Genomic DNA, 20236 nt, shown 5'->3' with positions numbered 1-20236 from the left:
CCCTAATCTACCTTATATGTGCTTCCAGGTTGCACTTGCTTACACCACCGCATTTATATTTGCCCTCTATCGCCCCCACAACAGCGGAGTTACTGTCTTTAAGAGTATATCAGAGAAAATTGACCACATCCTGTCTGCTCATCCCTCGGCTAACATTCACATTTGCGATGACTTCAATGTTCATAATGTGGAATGGCTGACCCACTCAAATAAGACTGCCGATGAGGGGAGGTTCTGTCATGATTTTGCCATTGCCTATGACCTCACTCAGATTGTCCTCGAGCCCACCCGTGTGCCCAATACTACCGGTCAGTACTAGCCTTCTAGACCTTTTTCTATCCACTTCCCATGAGCATAGCTCATGTTCCGTTCTATCTCCTCTGGGATCCTCCGACCACTGCATCGTATCAGTTAAGATAAAAATGAAATATAATAAATCTACAGACGTACCTCTCCACCGTACTGTATACTGATACTCTATGGCAGACTGGGATAGCTTCTGTACATTCATATCTGATCTCCCTCTCCATTCCATGTTTAAAAAGGAAGTGTCCTCTATAGACCTGACCGAATGGTTACTTGTAGGCATAGACCAATTCATACCATCTAAAAATTCCAACAAAAACCTAACAGCCAGCCATGGTTCTCCCCTGAATGTGCTGCTGCCATCGCACACAGAAATCACTTTTTCCATAGCTACCAACGTAATAGATGCACTGAAACTAAAGCTGCTTTCAGGACCACCAGCAACCACTGTAAAAGAGTAATAAAAAATGCAATAGAGCTATATGCTCAATCCGTTAAATCCAAAGTAGCTGAGCAGCGGCTTGGTTCCCACCAGTTCTGGCAAATAGCAAATAGGATCCTGAACAGAAACGTGCGTTCTATCCCAACCATTATCAATGGACCAGAGGTCATCTTGACAGCATCCGACAAGGCCAAACTATTGGTATTCCAATTATAGTGTTAAAAAAATTACAACCAGAACTTGCCCCCATACTTACGAAACTGTTTAAGCGTTGCCTTAAGGAGAAGTACTTCCCAACACCCTGAAAAACCTCATCAGTATGCCCTGTATTTAAGAATTCAGGTGATAAGTCATTCCCCTCTCAGTACAGACCAATAAGTCTCCTGTGTGTCATGTGTAAGTTGCTGGAATCCACAATAAATAGAGAAGTAGTCAACCACCTCAGCAGAAATAACCTTCTTAGCGACACGCAATATAGTTTCCATTCTGCTAAATCTACAGCAGATGTGCTAACGGTTATATCTCATAGGATTAGTGAATCTCTCGACAAAGGCTTCATTTCTAGGGAAATTGCTCTCGACATATCAAAGGCCTTTGATAAGGTTTGGCATAAAGGCCTATTACACAAGATTTCCAGCTACGGTATAACTGGAAATATTTTCTCGATCATTAAATCATTTCTCTCAGATAGGCTCATAAGAGTAGTTGTTGATGGGCAGAAATCAGAGGCCCACAGTATTAATGCTGAAGTCCCTCAGGGGTCCATACTGGGCCCAACTCTCTTCCTGATCTACATCAATGATCTCCCAAAACACATACTAAAATCTTTCGTTGACATCTATGCTGATGACACGACCATCTACGGCAACACATCAAAGGCTGTAAATGATGATGTTCACTCTGATTCTCTCTCCTCTGATCTTGAGTGCGTGGTACAGTGGGGAAAGAGGTGTCTGGTTACCTTTAATGCATCTAAGACCAAGCTCCTATCTCTACATCATAGCTATGATCCCCCTCTGGCATCAATTGAAATGGATTGCTCTCTTCTAGGGGAGGCCTCATGTTTTGATAAGCTTCTGGGTTTGACCGTTGCTCCTGATCTTAAATGGAACACATACATCAAGTCTGTGGCCAAGGTCGCTGGGAAAATGGTGGGATCCTTCTACCGCTCCAGAAGATATCTCACTAATGATGCAATTCTCTATCTATATTAGAGCCAAGTACGTCCAAAGATGGAGTACTGCTGCCACATCTGGGCGGGAGCTGCTAAAAACAACCTATTCTGCCTTGACAGAGTACAAAATAGACTTCGTGGCTTAGTGGGGGATGCCCTTTTCTCTACTCTGCAACCTCTTTCCCACAGAAGAGACATAGTGAGCCTGTTGTTGTTCTATCGTTATTTCCATGGCAAGTGCTCGTCTGAGTTCCATTCTCTGGTCCCCCCTCGCCAATCTTTTTCAATAAACACCCGACTAGCTGAAACCACCGTCAATAATTTTCCCCACTCCTTATCTGTGCCTAAATCAAAATGTAGATTCCATGAACAAAGCTTCTTTCTTAGAACTGCATGCCTGTGGAATGCTGTTCCGTTTGCCTGTTTCCCTCCCGACTTCAACCTGGATGTCTTCAAGTCCAACACAAACAAATTTCTGATGAACCGCCCCCCCAAGTAATGACACCTTACCAATTCTCCAATACTATTGCTACACTATCCCTTTGATTATCGTACACACAATAACCCTTATCCCTGAGTGGCCATTGGGCCTTGATAAGTGGTGAACTCCATGTAAAAAAAAAAAAAAAAAAAAAAATCCAATCACAACACACTTGGTAAACGGCTCCATAATAATTTCAACACTTTTTCACAAAATTAATACTTAATTCTGAATGGTCAATCAAATACAGAAATTATCCTTTGCATAAAAAAATTTGAAAAACAAATAGATCTAATCGCAATTTTTTTTTACTTTCTTTCCACCTTAAAACTCACCTTTAAATTGGCAACTTTACCTTTTGCTTTCCCCCGTGCCCCTGTCTCCAAAATTGCATTATAAATGAGAGCAAAAAAAAAAAAAAAAAAAAAGTGATATCTGAATCCCCACCCCATCTAAAAACACTTTCCTTGCATAGACAGGACTCTCCACACACACACAAAAAGATTGTAAAACTCGTTGTTTTGCTATGTATTTCGATTTGTTTCTCACGGCTTCATTTACGCGCATGCACACGCACGTCACAAATGTATGCGCGCTTGTGTGTACAAACATGACCGCCAGTAAAAACACAAGGGATTACATTGCATAATAAAGGTTTTAATACCTGGAAAACTACTTGTCTTCGCAAAATTTAACTGTGATATTTGTTTTTAGCATACCCGAAAACTAACAACAGTCGTTATTTTTAAAGGTGATTGTTAAGGTGGAAAGAAAATAAAAAAAAATTATCGATTTAATCAATTGGATATTCTTCCAAGCCCGGTTTTCGATTTAGTAATATACTTTTCCCAAAAATCACCATAAATTTTAATAGTTTGATCGTGATCTTCCTAAATGAAATTCATTTCTGATAATTTCAGAGTCCACCCATTTGCTTTTGATAATATCTTATTTTCTTTACATCTTACACTATATAGATGTAAAGAAGATATGATTGAGTGCCCATTACGATCGTATTACGATTACCGGCCGATCGCAAAGACTTTTTGGGTAGATCGCATGATATTGGAAAAAGAAAAAGTGATGGCAAACTTTCAGAATTTCGTGTCAGAGCTGGAGACACAAGAGCAGTCATGTGCGCAGCTTGAGAGAGCATGCTGGATAAAACAAATTGGCAATTGTTTGTCAGAGTTCGACAAACGCTTTAACGACTTTGCTTTACTCGAGCTAATTGTTACATTCACGTGCTACCATTTCTAAAAAGATGCTGAGATTGTTTCACTCGCATCGAACATTGCAACCTGAACTCTTTTGGAGTGAGGGATAAGATTCTGACACCATAAGCTGATATTCAGTTGATGCAGAGCTCATGGACAATTATAGAACTTACTTACAGAGGACCCCAAGATCAGTAAATGTGCTATCTTCTTGACTGCATTATTTGGGTGTGCTTATTTTACTCGCGCTAAATGTGAGTTAACTTTTTCTCACATGAAGATCATTAAGTCCAAATACCGCTCCACCATGACTGATGAGCATCTATAAGTCTGTTTTATAATTTTCTTATAATAACTTTCTTATTAAAGTGACTTCCTCTTTATTTGCATATCTCTTCTCACGTGATCTTGCCGTTTGCTCTTTCTTTATTTTCTTATTTGAATACTTTCGTTTTTTTAAAATTATTTTATTAACATGCATTCCTGGCCACTTGTCGCATTTGTCGTTGTAAAATTCAGCTGAATAAAGCCTTGGAAAAGGGTCTTTCTGCTTGCTCCTTTATTATATTACAATACAATTTATTCAAATGAATTTTTTTGGTCTCCCGAAAAAAGGAGGGTGGACCTGTAAATTCACGATTGTCCGTTCGTCCCTTCGTCTGTCTGTATTTTTCTCAATAACTACGCCTTGGAATTTTTTTTAAATTTTGCACAAACATTAAACATGCTATGTGTAAAAAAGAACAGAACTCTGCTTGCTCCCATTAGGGGTGCCTTTCGGGTTAAAATGATTAAAATTGACACTTTTGTGCTTATTAAAAAAAAAAAAAATGATGCCTTGGATTTTTATAAAACTTTCTGAAAAGTTATAACTAACTGATTTCTATATAATTTTGTTTGTCTATACTTCGCGATAACTCTTGGGTGTGCCCAAGGGGCTCTTCTAGGGCTAATAAAAACACTCCATTTTTGGGACTATTTTACCATATTTGTCCAAACTTTTCTGTGTATGTCTATTTAGCAATTTTGCATGGTGCTGAACTCAAATTTAAATATGTTAAGATCTTGGAGACTTTTGGAGCTAAATAGGGGGGTGCAAATGATGGATTTAGTCATTTTTTTTTTTTGCATGGTGCAGAACTCATATTTACATATGTTAAGGCCTTACATTGCACCGTTTGTTCATTTTCACCAGGATTTGACGTCCCCTGGGGACTTTTTGGGATAACTGGTGAGAGGGGAGGGGGGCAAATGCTGAACTTAGTCATTTTTTATGCCTCGTTCAATCAAGGGGGGCATGCTTCACTTGTTCAACCTAATTTTATCTCATGGATAAAGTTATTTGACTGGACAGATTCGACATATCTTCTGCAGTCACTCAAGCTAGCAAACTTTGGAAACTATGGTACTTAAACTTTAATTACTATTTGTCTACCATTGAGCATTTAAATCCAGACAAACTTGAAGTCCTTTACCTAAACATTTCTGCTGCAGTTGCTGACGTTATTGAGAGTTGTTTTGAGTTTGAACATGGCATCGAACTACTAAAATCTGTTTACGACAAGCCTCCCAACGTTATCCACGCAAGGCATCTAGTTTCAACACATCTACAACAGGACAAGGAGTCCTAGATCTGTACATTCAGGCTATGAATCGTCTTGCCGCTGACTGTTGCTTCAAAGATCTTACTGCTGCTACCTACATGGATGAATCTGTCCGCGGGGTCTTCTGTAATATGTGCCAGACTTCTCGAAAATGATACGTTGGACCTCAAGGAGGTTACTCAATGTGCTAGGGCATTAGAACAAGCTCATTTTCGTGCGGAGTAATGCGTGTTTCAAACTTGGCCTTCTACCGCTGCTACTCCAACTCAAAATGATTCTATCATCATTCTGCTACTATGACTAAAAACGTACTCCCTAACTCCGCTGATTCTCGTATGGAGTTTTATTCTGTACTGTCTACTGCCCTTACTCATGGCAGATCCTACCATTCTAAGGGAAAACGTCACCTTAAGGATGATCGTCGCCATTGTCCTGCTCGCGATAAAATATGCTGAAATTGTGGCAAACTCAGTTATTTTGATAAAGTTTGCCGTTCTACAAGACCGACACCTTCACGTTCTACTTCATCTGTTATAGTAACCCGTGCTAATGATGTTGATAATTCTCCTGGTACTAAAATGGTAAAAATTAAAAGATAAACCACTTACCATCCTAATAGACACAGACAGCTCCGATAATTTTATTAGTGCTAGTCTCGTTAAAACCTTGAACCTGCCTACTCGGAAACGGGATTCTGTAATTTCCATGGTATCATCCTGCCTTTCCCTCAAACTGTCTGAATATTGCACTGAAAATGTTACATTCAACGGTTTTGAGTATAAAGTCATTGACTTCACGATACTCCTTAATTCATGCACGGATATTATACACTGAATACTCTTTTTAAAAATGCACCGGAGTATTACTATTTCTTTTGGCGGGTAACACGATAATCTAAAAATTTGCAGTTACTAAAATCAATTGTGCTCCCGTTAAATTATTTAGAAATTTGACCCCTAATTGCAAACCCATTGCTACCAAGTCCGGTTATTACCGTGCTGAAGATGATCGGTTCATTAAAAATGATTTTCTTAAATTACTCGAGAATGATATAATTGAACCAAGTTATCCTCCATTATTACGCATCAGATCGAACCGTATCGCTAATCGCGGAAAGAATTAAAAATGATTAAATTATACGGTGGAAAATGGAACTTCTGTTTTCATATGATATAAAACACCGTTCTGGAATTGAAAATAGTGTCGCTTGTACTTTATCACGAACATGTGATACTGCTATTTTTTCCTTGGAGGAACTAAGATCAATTCATAATTCTTTAATACATTTTGGAGTACAACATTGGTGGCATTTTGTAAGGTCACAAAATATGCCATATTCAGTCGATGAAGTCCGGTGTGTGACTTCTGAATGTCCTATTTGTCCTAGTTGAATAAAGCCTTGAAAAGGGCGTTTCTGCTTGCGTCTTCATTACAATTTATTCCTGTCTGTTTGAGACTGGTTATTTGCAGCTACTGTCCAGACTATGCAACCCGGACTAATTCCATCTAATGCAAGTCATTAGAGTAAGGTAATGACAAAAAAAAAAAATGTACATAGTTGTTATGTGTAACATGGGTCGATGCAATAATGCAACGTATACCTGCATATACTGTGCATATAAACATTTACAACATATTTATAAATGTGTTTTGCATTTTTAGTAGGCGGTAGATCATTTACACTTAGTCATGTTATAAGCAGCTCTCATGCTGAAAAAGTGTGTGCAGCTTAGTGTAAGGAATCCAACTAAAACTTGACCCACCTTGAGGAAAAGATATCCAAGAATACGAATCGATCCTGTGTCCATTCTATTATTGTTTCAGCAGCACCTGTCTCGGGATTGGCCTTCAATATAAAATTAGAACCAACATGTCATTTATGAAAAAAAAATATCGATGAGATACAATTAATTCCAAACGATTGGATGATATTTTAAGTAAGGCAGACCTTAGAGTGAATGTGATATTGTGGTGTTTCAAGGACTGGAACTGATTATAAAATGGCGAAAGAATGAACGGAGCAATCCTTGCAAAAATAACTCGTAATAGTATAGAGCTAAATATCAGATTGACAGTTAAAATCGTAACTCTATTTCTCTCTGTCAACGTTTAGGGCTACATGTACAATTTGGTAAGATATCATTGGAATAAACATCGATGTAAAGTTAAATTAACTGGATTCGACTGTTAAATTAAAGCTGACTTAATCAGTGTTTTCTTTCCTACATATTTGAAACACACAAAATAAATGCTAAAAAATATTCAATTTGGAGAATACATTATAACAGAGACTGCGTAAAATCGGTGACGTCATCATGTAGTAGGGCCTTTTTGCTATTATTTTGTTTTGTATAGAGAGAACCGACTTTACAAGACGCAGAAAGAGCAATGGATCTAATGTATTAACTCGAAGAAAGATTTGATGAGAAAGAAATACGAATAAGTTTCAGAGTCGATTTTTCCCCAAGAGCAAAGCTATCCATGAGAATCTCAGGAAGAAAAGGGACACGCTTACGATTGAAAGACACGAGTTGGGTTTTAACAAGATATAATGAAACAGGCCATTTCGTATCCTAATCCACAACTGAAGTCAAATCAACGTTTAGATTAACTGCACATTTCAACTGATCGAAGGGGAAAAAGCAAGAAGCAACGCTAAAATAAAGAGTTATGTCATTAGTATAAATGTTGATTTTTTTAATAATGTTCTCTGCAAGATTGGAAGATTATTTATATAGAAAAGAAACAGCTTGAGATCTAGAATAGAACCCCAAGGAAGACTAGCATTGATAAGAAAAGAGAATGGACAGAGTTACTTACAATCTTAGACCAGAAAGAATAAAACCAAATAATGTCAAGAACATCACCACCAACACCATAACCCTAAAGTTTATGTAGAAGATCAGAATACCACACTCGACTTTGAAATATTATATTACCACTATCAATAATTTCCTCCACTCTTTATCTGTGCCTAAACCTAATTGTAGACTCCATGAACAAAGTTTCTTTCTTAGAACTGCACACCCATGGAACTCTCTTCCTTTTGCCTGCTTTCCAGCTGACTATAATATGGTCGTCTTCAAGTCCAACGTAAACAAATTCTTGATGAGCCGTTCCCCTTAAGTAATCCAATTTACCAAATTTCCACTACTAATAATTATTATGACATTGTCCCATTGACCACTGTACGCTTATTAACCCTTATCCTGGAGTGACCTCCGGCCTTAATAAGTGGCGACTCCTTTGTAAAAAAAAACTTAAATGTATATTCAATAATAAGACATGTTTCATGTTGTGTGGATATTTAAAAAAAATATAATAATTTTTCTGATATCATCACATATGACTACAGCGGTTTTAGAAGCAGTTTAGGTTAAATTTATGCGCGAATATCTAACACTTTGAATTAAAAATGACAAACATATTTTTATATCGGCAATGGCCAACTAGAAAAGGGTGGTGTGTAGTCATTTTATGAATTCTCCAATCTTTGTTTTCTCTTTTTTTTTTTTTAAAGTGTAATAGTCCTACCATCTCCCAAATTATTCATAAACCGACAGATCAGTTCAGTCACAACAATCAAAAGATTTGCAATTGAACGAAAACCACGAAAACAATATTGAACTTGACTAAAGAGGCTCAGTCTTTCTAGAAAATCAATAAGCTTGTTGGTTGGTTGGTTGTTTTTGTTTTACGGCATATCAACCTTTTTCAGGTTATTTAATGCCGAATCTTGTTATTTTTAGGAACGATTTTTAATGGAGTATATTTTTTTTTACGTCAGATTCTATTTAACTCATAGTTGGGACCCTAACAGGTACTACCACTCCGGGTCAGAGTGGACCTGGGAGCAATGGCAATTAAAGGGTTGCTCCACACTCCTCAAAGCCCGCAAGCTGGGGCCTCACCATTGGATATAGTTTTATGTCATATCCAGGACCCAACAAGCTTGTCGTTGAACAACCTTTCAAAAACTTTGTTAATAATAGAGAAAAGACTAACAGGACGATATTTAGTTGGCTCAGACCGATCGCCAGCATTTTTAAAGATAGGGACAACAGAGGACTCTTTCCAACAAGAAGGGAAACGTGGTTTTGATAAACAGAGATTAAATAATTATGAGAGGAGAAAATTCAAGCGCCAACGTGTGAAAACGACACTAGGAGTTGAATTAGGATTGGAAGTCTTAGACTGCTCAAGATATGAAAGAATCCTAGCAACCATCTTTGGGATGACATCAAGTGGCACCAGTTTTCAAAGGAAAATCAGGAAGAAGAGCACCAGATTCTTTAAGATAAGATCTGCCAGCAAAAAGACGAGCAAAAAGATCAGCCTTATCATGAGAAGATGAAATAACCTGATGACCATTAAATGGAAAAGGAATCGCAGGTTTACTACAGATTCTTCGAAAATCATGAGATTTAACATTTTGAGATGAGATAGAGTCACGAATCATTTGAGAATAGGCAGAATTTTCCCCACAAAATTGCCTTCTTGCAGACATTACTAACTCTTCTGTAGAATTGTCTAGACGTCTCAGACCCAGTCTAACAATACTGATTGAAATAATGGTTATGATGAACAATGGTAGAAGCACAAATAGATGAAGACCAGGGAGGAGAATGAGATATGGATTTGAACTTACGGTGAGGAATGAAGGTGTTGGTTCCAACAAGAAGTCAGTCACTAACCGCCTTAGCAACATTATTCGGTAACATAGCAAAGATAGGATCTCATGGAACGTCACATAGGAAGCTGTGAACTCCATCCTAGTTAACCTTCCTGTAATTGAACGTCTTCCTATAGAAGGGACTATCAATAGAAAATTTAATCTCAACGCGAACAACAGAACGAAATGTAGGAAAAGAGGAAACAGAAGTGAGAAAAAGATGAAGTAAGGATGGTTAATGGTGATCATTACCAAGAAAAAAGATGAAGTAAGGATGGTTAATGGTGATCATTACCAAGAAAGCATGTAAGGAAGATGACAATTTGAGGACAGATTTCACTAAATTTGTGCAATAAGAGTGGGTTAGGGTTAGGGTTAGTGTGGGTAGTCAGTTATTAAGGTGGTGAAAAATAATGTCGTTTCCTACGTTCAACTTCAAGTAAAAACCACATTATTTTTGCACTAACCTAATAGAATCTGAGCATTAAAGTAACCAAAAAAGCCAAAAACAAAAACAAAATAAATAACAAAGATGGCGATAACAGATGAAGTTGCAATGAATTTTCAATACTGCTGGATATAGTATTAACAACTGAGCAGTCATTTTCAGAAAGGGAGCGATAGAAAGCGATTTCAATAGAAAATGTTAAAAATCTTTGAAAAAATAAACAAGTTTTTTGGGGGGCCGAGATTTGTGTGAATTAAATAATTTTTTGATATATTTACTTCTTATTGCTATTTTATTTGGATAATATTTACTATTAAATACACACAATATAAAAAAACATTTATGATTTAAAAAAAAGTAAATAAATATTGTCTTTCTTTTAACTTATGTATTTTTTTTATTTTCATGCTTGACTAATATTTAAAAAAATATTTCCCACTAAATCTAAAAAATAAACTTGTTTAATTTTTACAAAAAGATTTTTATCGAAAAAAAAAGCAGCAGGAACAATTTTTCCTGCCTTAATTTGTCGTGCGTAAATGTCAGAAAAAAGTAGTCTTGTCATATATTTTTTGTGCCTTAATTTGCCATGCATAAATAGTCAAACCGCAGTTGTATTTTCGCTCTTTTGTTAGTAATAAACAGTTATTGGCTATTATTTGTATGTCTGATTAAACTTAAGAGAAGGCTTTCCAATTTTGATCGGGGCCTCTCGAGTTATAACAGAAGTGTTATAAAGTCCTGGTTTAATGTAAAGTGTTATTTGAACTTTTACAAACACTATAAAGAATATATATTTAAAAGCATATAGTCTTTTCACCAAACACATACTTGTGCATTTCGGACAAACACGTACTCACCATACTTGTGGGTTATCGCTAGTGAGCGGTCAAGAAACATCTCAATTAAATAAAAGTAGTTTTTTTTTTACATAATTATTTTTGTTTACATATGATCTGGTCTTTATTGCTTCGTCGCTTTCGATGTGTGCGGCTGTAGATCTGCATTATTTAATGGCTGTTTAACTCATGTATGGAAACACAAAGAGACTTATTGGCGGTTTTAATGGTTTTATTGGGAAGAGAAGTTCGTTCACAAGGAGAGAGACCGAAATTAATTCCTTGTAAAAGAAAGGCTAAAATTAATTCCTTCTTATTCAATTTTCTTTCGTAGCTTTAAAGAAATTGTCAAGGAACAAATAAATCTCGAGGATATTTATTTTAGATTTCTACATCATTGACACGTCTCATCCAGCTATTTCCTCGTCACTAGGGCTGTGACAACAGCATATTCTTTTCATTGTTTTGACTCTTGAGTATATATCCGTTAATATCTTATATGTTTTTATATAGATGGAGGTGGTTCTCGGTTAGTTGTGTCTAACTGTGGCGTATATATACCCGAGATTTAAAAGAATAAAAAAGAATATTCGATTGTCACGACCCTACTCATCACAAACTGCTGAAATTCGGACGTCATCATTTCTTATGTAACAATTGACACCTGCTTCTACTGTGTCTTATCTAGGGAGTCGACTTCTGAACTCTCCGCATCAATCACACCAGATGCGCTGGGTTCATTTTCTGACATGCGCTTAATGTAACACTTTCAAAATTCATACACGTTAATATAATCGGTTAAACTGAAGAGAAGCCTTTCCTATTTTGATAGAGACCGCTCGAAAATCGTTCCTAGATCGAGATCGTTTAATACAACTAAAAGATTTTAATTATGAAAATCAGACTTTTTAGCTATGGAAGACCGTATTAGATTATCCAGCTCTTCTGAACTAAATAAAGTGAAACTAATTCAACGGTCATACACGTACATTGTATTACGCTGTAGGTGCTCTTGAGTGTTCATATTAGTGAGATAGAGACAGGGTACATTTTAAAGGAGAGACGGGATCATGTAATACACAATGAGAGGGGGATAGATATATAGATAGAGAGATTTATACAGTTCTGAATGTTCTGGGAGTGTTTCTATAAACATTATCTTTCTTTAACACATATATTTTTGAGATGATGATTCTCAGTTCTTTTACCATAAAGAAGGAACCAGTTATTACTTATAATAGCTGAGGAGGAGGGGGGAACATTCTTAAGATGGTAGACACATTACTTATATGAATTTTATATACAAAGTTCTTTTAATACAAATTCACAATACCTTCGTTTGTTGAATGACATATCACAGGACAGTTGCTACAAAATGATAATAACGTCCTTTATTTCTTGACCAGTCAATGGCTTGCATCAAGTAATTCAAAGTTTCTACATGATTTCAACATTTCGCCTCTAAAGGTGGGTTCCTTCATGACTCATGTCAGCTCAGTCCGACCCTCTTTCGACCCTGCTTCGCCACTGACTCGCACTCATACTGACTCTGATTCTTCTAAAGCTCTAACTATATTGACAACTCCTTTCTTCCATGACGTCATTGCATGACCAAACAACGTGCATATCGATCCCGTGGCCTGGCATGCCTCACGTGTCTAAAAACATGCACTGTTTCCTCACATGTTTACAACAAGAGTTCTATTTTTCGACTAACCTATTTTATAATAATGTTTAACATTTTCTATTGTTCGTATAACCTCAATTTAATTCCTTTTTCATATAAACAGAATTGAATCATTAAATTCTCTTTTGAGCCACATATCTAAACTATTTTATGGAAAACTAAACAATGGGTACTTTTACATTCCATTTTCAATAACATATCTGTATTATTTATTTTAAATTCTCCTGAATCTTAATTTCAAACCTAGCTTCCCAGGTTCGAATTCTCGGACTATCCTATCTCATTTTTACTTACTTACAAGAACAGGCGACTGTTCTCGTAACAATTGTTATTGTCCTTTCCTTATTTTTCCCCCCATTATTATTTATATGTGGATGGCAATAGATAAGACAAAACACAATACGTGCAACGAGTTTAATCGCAATGTTTCTTTATCTATGGACAAACTAAAGTGCCACCGCTAAAGGCGGTGTAAATCCTAGATAGTCTCTCAAGCAACATTTTCCCTTTTCTGAAAAACGAAAATAAAAAAGAGATCTAATAAAGCTAAATTCTAATAACCTAAATTTATCTTCGCCTCCTAATTCTATCGAGGTAGAGATCCTAAGTTCAGCTTCGATTTAGTATTTATAATTAACACAAGTACTACATAATACACTAAATCAGGGGTCGGCAACTCATTTTACCTTGCAGACTTTAATCATGTTATAATGACGGGTCGCAGGCCGGACGAAGGCCATGAATAAAAAATTAAGGAGAATTATATATGCAGACTAATATAAACTTAAATATTAAAAAAAAACATAATAAAAATAAACATTAAGAAATCAGAAAATCAAAAGGAAATCTAAAATTAAAAAAACACATAACAAAATAATTTTTTTTAGGGAAAGTCAAAATACTTGGGAAAAATATATCACTGAAACGAAATAGATGAAATTAAGACGTGTATGAATCTGTTACTGAAACGAATAAAACACGACCCATTCAAAAATTCCAGTAATTTACATACAGTAGGTGGCAAGGCTGTTGAAGGAATGAATTAGAATGCCGACTGAGACAATATTGTCCCTTTGAAGTTGTCTCCACCTAATGTCTGTCAAATTTGCTCTCAGTTTTTGTTTTAAGTTCATTAAAAAAAAATTGGGAGGGTAGGTTTTGATTGTGTTTTGCCGTCATAGTATTCACATTCGGTTGGGTGAATCAGAGTAAGATAATAGCAGGCCTTTTGCTGAATCCGAAAGCCTCGTCTCTCATGTTAAAAAATAGAGCCATTGGTAATGAGATTTGCAGGTCGGTCAAAATGAATTCATGGGCCGGATCTGGCCCGCGGTTAGTAAGTATCAAATCCTCGTACTAAATAATAACTATTAATTAGTAACATAAAAGGCGAAAATGTATTTCAAACTTTGTGAGGCTCTAGACTTTAAATTCTGCTTCGCCTTATAATCCAGATCTTAAACAGAAGGTTATGTTCATAATAATTGCTTCTCAGAAAACAGTGGTGTAGTGTGGTTTGCTATCGTCTGCGTTCTTCGAATTTGTTATCTTTCCGAGCCTTTCCCTTTATGCGTTTTCAGCTTTAAAGAATCGGAATACGAAAGAAAAAATATTATTTTTCTTTCCATCACATGTGGCAAAAAGCGTCACCCTAATAAAATGCTACAGCTATTGAAAGAAAAAATATTATTTTTCTTTCCATCACATGTGGCAAAAAGCGTCACCCTAATAAAATGCTACAGCTATTGAAAGAAAAAATATTATTTTTCTTTCCATCACATGTGGCAAAAAGCGTCACCCTAATAAAATGCTACAGCTATTGAAAGATAAAATATTATTTTTCTTTCCATCACATGTGGCAAAAAGCGTCACCCTAATAAAATGCTACAGCTATTGAAAGAAAAAATATTATTTTTCTTTCCATCACATGTGGCAAAAAGCGTCACCCTAATAAAATGCTATTGAAAGATAAAATTAGAGGTGCTTCTGCATCTACTGACTCGCGACTTCCACGAAGTTTCTCGGCTGTGCTCGGCCGCTGACGGGAATAACCGGATGCGGATGATCGCGAGACGTTAAACCGCTACGAGATAATTATAATGGAAAAACAATAAATAAAATTACAAGCATGCATCTTAGCCAACCCTGACCCTAATCCTAACCTACGCGATTAAAATTATTTTTTAATTTTTTTTCCAAGTTTTGGCGTCAAGTTCCGGATGTGATGAGATATACAAACGGTAATTTAGCTGATATGAATAAGAAAATACTTTACAAAAACTCTCGTCCCCTGCATGTACTCGTTCTGACAAGGCTTTTGCCAAATTTGGATATTGCCTAAAATGATGTCAAAATGCACCACGAGTATACAATCTCATTTTCAAAACTACCTCAACTTCAATGTATGATCTCCCCCTTGCCAAACTTTCACCAGAAAATCACTTTTCATGGCAAGTACTCGTCTAAGTTTAAATCTATAGTACCTTCTTGCTAAACTTTAAAAAAAAAAATCACTCGTCTGGCTACAACCACTATAAACGATCCACCTCCCACTTTCTATATATGCCTAAATCTAAACGGAGCTTCCACGAACAAAGCTTCTTTCCCAGGACTGTCCGCCCGTGGAATACTGTTCCGCTGTCTTGCTTCCCGATTAAATACAGCATCGTGGACTTTATATCCAATGCAAACAAATTCTTGTTGAACCGTCCCCATAAATAATCAAATTCTACCCAATTTATAACATTAACACTACCACCTTATATTCATTAACACTTGTTATCGAGTGGCCTTCGGGTCTTGATAAGTAGTGGCTCTCACGTAAAACAAAAACAAAAAGCATCTTATTCGTACTAGTCATTACGAGTAATGCCTCCATTCGTAAATAAACAACCGGAAAAAAAAACTTACAAAGGAAATTCAAAATAAAAAGGAACAATAAAAGTCCTTATAATATCTTGTGGAATTAAGAAAAACAATTTTTGTTGAATAAATTATTTACAAAAAACAAACAAAAAACAATGTTTTTAAATATTACAAAATTAAAAATAATTTTAGATTTTACTTTGAGATGAGTGTAAGAATTTGAAGATTTTCACAAACCTCTATTTTTTTCGACCTCCTTCGTATAACTCCAATTTTAAAACCTTTTTCACTTTCCGTCGACATATTGGAAAAAAAAACACGCAGGAGACTCTCCTTGTCTAAGACATAAGACATAAATAATTATATGCTTACGTCATCAACAACTTCATGTAAAATTCCGTGGTCATTTGTGATGTCATAGCGAGTTTTTCTACTATTTAAAAAAAAAAAACATCTTAATATTTTTACTTTTATTTTTTGAATTGCTTTCGATTTAAAACCGAATTCTCACATTATAACAATTAAAACAAATAAATTAAAAAAAATAAAAATAAAGAACGTGCTTTTTTAAATTTTTTAGATGAGAATTGGTTATCTGTATTATTTGGATTTTTAGACTACTGTTCTCATCTTGAGTGTTATTTTCACAACGTTTCGAGCGATGTAACCTCTTCTATTGGATCTTATCGGGAATCTTTCTGTCGATCTGAAGAATCTGCACGGAATTTCGAACTGGGTCCATTTTCTGACATGCGCTTAAACAGAAGGTATGTTCATAATAATAATTCGTTATTTAATTCACGGGGGTAGCATTCTCTCGTTCTGTCAGCCACGACTGGGTAGAGGTTCTAAGTAAATCGCGATTGTATTTTGAATGTCGCACTAAGGATCGGATCTTCAACTTCCAGAAGAGCATAACTTTACAACTGAATTTTTCCAAATACGTTATCCACTACGCCACGGGTCATTGCGGACAATTCTAGGATCCTTAATCCGATTTTGTTTCTAGATGTACAATTTTATTAAGTATCATTATATATCACTATGTATTACTACCTATTTATTGCTATTTTTATTTATTTATATTACCTATTATAGCTTTAAGAAGATCGAAGGTTACATCGACCGAAACGTTATTAAAGTAACACCCAAGATGAGAACAGTAATCCGAAGAATCAAAATAATATGAAAAACAAGATGTTCAATTTTTCGAGGGGTGTTTAATTAGCTGTGGTTCGTTTGAATTACCGTTGAAGGAATAAAGTTTTTGTCTCTAGCAAATAGAAATAAAAGCTAAATCTAAAAAAAGGGAGGTTACTTCCGCATTTACTAACCCGCGATTTCCACGAATTTTCTCGGGATTGCTCGGCCGCTGACTGGAATAACCGGAAGCGGCCGATCGCGAAACGTTAAACCGCTATAAGAAAGTTATAATGATAATTAGGAAAAACAGGGAAAAATACAATAAATAAAATTACAAATATGTATCTAACCCAACCATTACCCTAGCCCTAACCCTAACCCAACCATTACCCTAACCCTAACCCTAACTCAACCATTACCCTAACCCTAACCCTAACCCAACCATTACCCTAACCCTAACCCTAACCCAACCATTACCCTAACCCTAACCCAACCATTGCCATAACCCTAAACCCTAATCCTAACCTACGCGATAAAAATTATTCTTTTTTGTTTTTATTTCTTTCAATTTATGCAAAAGTAGCCTTCTTTGTACTGCCGCCATATTTCCTCTCCCAAAATTTCACCCAATTCCTCCTTGAATACATTTCGCTTTCATTTTGATACAGCCATACGTACGATGCGGATCTTCGTTATTTTCGACTTTCACCGTTACAAAATTCGCGTTTCTTTCACCCATCATTTAAGGATTTCGCTTTCATGTTCATACAGCCATAACTACAATGAGAATCTCCATTATTTTCGTCAAAAGTAGAAATATTTCCAAATTTTCACCAGCTATGGACAAATCCACTTGTGGATGCCTTGGTAAAGGCAAAGACTAAAGGAGTAAACCCTGACAAAAATCCGGTTTGGAGTCTTCATAACAATAAGCGGATCGTGAAGCACTGCAACACCTTTCCGGCAACTTCTGCAGCTGTATTGGCTCCGACCGCATTAGCTTACCTTTCCGTCGGACTTTGCCTGTAGTGCCGAGAGGGTAACCCTCCCAGGCCTCCATCTGCAGAGCCAATTCCAGCTTCAAACTGTATAGCCACAGCAGATGCTGCAGTGCACCAGACTCGATGCATAATGCCATTGTCTTGTTAGACAGGAGGTTGCCATGAATACATGTTTAAATTCTGTTATAAGTTTCCCGGATGCTGGCAGCCGACTTCATCCAGTTGAGATACTTTGGCAACCCTCTTGAACTTGGCATTATTAATTGTGATGAGTGCCATCTACTGAATTGCATTAGCCCTAAGTATGGGTAGTAGAAATCCTCCTTTACAAGAACAAACTTTACTGCATATTTCTGTCCAGTTTTGGTGTTTATTATTTTAACATGACATTTCCCTAATGACTTCATTACTTCAATATTCCACATGACAAAAAGAATCTTATTTGAATGTTCAAGTGTTTTTCCCTCACATCCTTCTTATTCAATATATTGCCCGAAGCTCCACGATCAAGTTGAAACGTAATTGTCTTTTCTTTCACTAGGTATTAGGTACGTGCAAAACGAATGCCGATGCTCAACATATATAACCATTTTGCGCCCTCCCTTTACTTCCAAATTCACCAAAAAAGTCAGAAAATTAACCAATTTTAATAAAATTTTCAGTATTTATCAAATAATGATCACGGAATATAATGAACACATCATTTTTACTTAAATCTTAGTGGTTTTGCATGATTTTTGTATGCACGATTCTAATAATTTCCTTGCTTAAATGAATGTGAAACTTTTGGGGTAGCATAATTTTTTATCTAATCTTGAAAAATAAAACTTTTAACAATATTTAAAAGCAGGAACATAGAAAAATAATTAAATTAAAAAATGGTAAAAATTAGACTAACGTTCACGATATGAATGTACGGAGGCACGACTGGGAGAAAAAAGAAAAACAGCTCCCCCTACCTCCCTTTAAAATATCTGACGTCATTTTCTGATTGTCTAAAAATTTGGGCTTCCGTATATAATTCATGTGACGAGAAATTTTTTTACATTCAGTTGAACGAAGGGAGACCCTCTCGCTTTTTAGGCTAATTAAGCTATTTTTTGTACAAACAAGGTGTGTTTTTTTAACATTTCATCTATTATCTTAGGACTTTACTAATTATCTTTAAAATAGACCCAGAAAATTAATATTTATCTTTCCAAGAATTTTTACAATGAATTTATTTAATTTAAAAATTTAGCTCAATTAGATAGCTCGCCGTAAAATAGAAAAATTCTTAACTTTTTTTTTACGCGTACAAATATTTTTTTCCTTTAGTCTTTCAAATACAATAAAAACGTAGTCGGAGAACTACAAAAAAAATATGATAAACCGGCCTTCAAATCTACGTTCCCCTATTTTTTCGGCCATTTTTGCTCGTACCTACCTTTCACCGTCATCTCCGCCTTTATTGTCTCTTGTTTTACAGAATTTATTTTTGTTGTTGTTGTGACAATGTCTATATGTCCATAGTCTGAACCACTACCACTATCGTCTTATTGCGTTTCGGCTGTAGAGATATTCTATTTTCTCACAGATTTGAACCAGGTTTGCATCTCATAGCAAAGTGGTTCTTCTCATATGCAGAACATAACTCTTTACTCAGTTCACGTCGCAAGGCGCATGCCCTGTGATTTGTCCCTATTTACAATGCCTCCCCACGGGACAGGGTCGTTTTTTAATGTGGAGAAAAGGAACAAAAATAAAAATTGTCTCAGTCGTGAAGGATTTCTCCTCGACTGACAGAGAACAAGAAATTAAAGTGTAGATCTGAATAACAGATATTACACTTTTATCTTGACCCGAAGGCATGCCCTGTGATTTGTGCCGACGTTTTTCTCTTAGGTTTCAGACCCACTCTGTTCATTTCCATCAGTCTCAGGATTTTATAGCATTTTCTGACAGCTTACTGTTGGTTTTCTCAACTTTAGACGTTAACAAAAATAGTGTGACGTCAACAAGCAGAAAGGAACACAACACAAAAAAGTTATAAAGAAACTTGTATTGATAGGAAAGAGGAGGAAGAAAGAATGTTTCTTTGCAAAACAGTCGCTTTTGCGGAACTTATCTATGATTCGTCCTTTTAACGTTGTTCGTTTCCTGTGGTGTGGTAGCAGTGTCAGAAATTTCGTGAAAATAGTGAATAATTCCACCCCATCTTTCCAAGCTTATAACTCCTCGAAAAATGTAATTCAAGCCCTAATTTTTTTTTTCAATTAAAGGAGTAAGGACCAAGGTTTTATTTAAAAAAAAAACAAAACAAAACAATGTGTTTTTTTTTTTTTTTAAAAGGTTTTAAACTTCGGACTTTACAGGTA

General features: G+C 36.0%; 1 protein-coding gene across 2 annotated transcripts in view; it reads right to left on the bottom strand.

Moving 5' to 3' along the window:
* LOC145285842 (cyclic nucleotide-gated channel alpha-1-like) overlaps positions 1–16108 on the bottom strand; it is a 30950-nt gene extending 14842 nt beyond the window's left edge. Inside the window, exons 1-2 of one of the 2 annotated variants that reach the window (XM_080134283.1) lie at positions 15973–16108; positions 6988–7070 (exon numbers count right to left, since the gene is read on the bottom strand). In XM_080134283.1, the coding sequence (XP_079990409.1) occupies positions 6988–7070; positions 15973–16089 (200 nt within the window). In that variant the 5' untranslated portion in view covers positions 16090–16108. The remainder of the gene's footprint in view (positions 1–6987; positions 7071–15972) is intronic. The other variant, XM_080134284.1, reaches the window with a different exon arrangement.
* Positions 16109–20236: the final 4128 nt, after the last annotated feature.

Source organism: Euprymna scolopes, chromosome 10, assembly GCF_053919585.1.
Source record: "Euprymna scolopes isolate OS-2025 chromosome 10, ASM5391958v1, whole genome shotgun sequence".
Taxonomy (NCBI): Eukaryota; Metazoa; Mollusca; class Cephalopoda; order Sepiida; family Sepiolidae; genus Euprymna; species Euprymna scolopes.
Note: the sequence above shows the minus strand (reverse complement) of the source record. Positions and strands in the feature narration are given on the sequence as shown.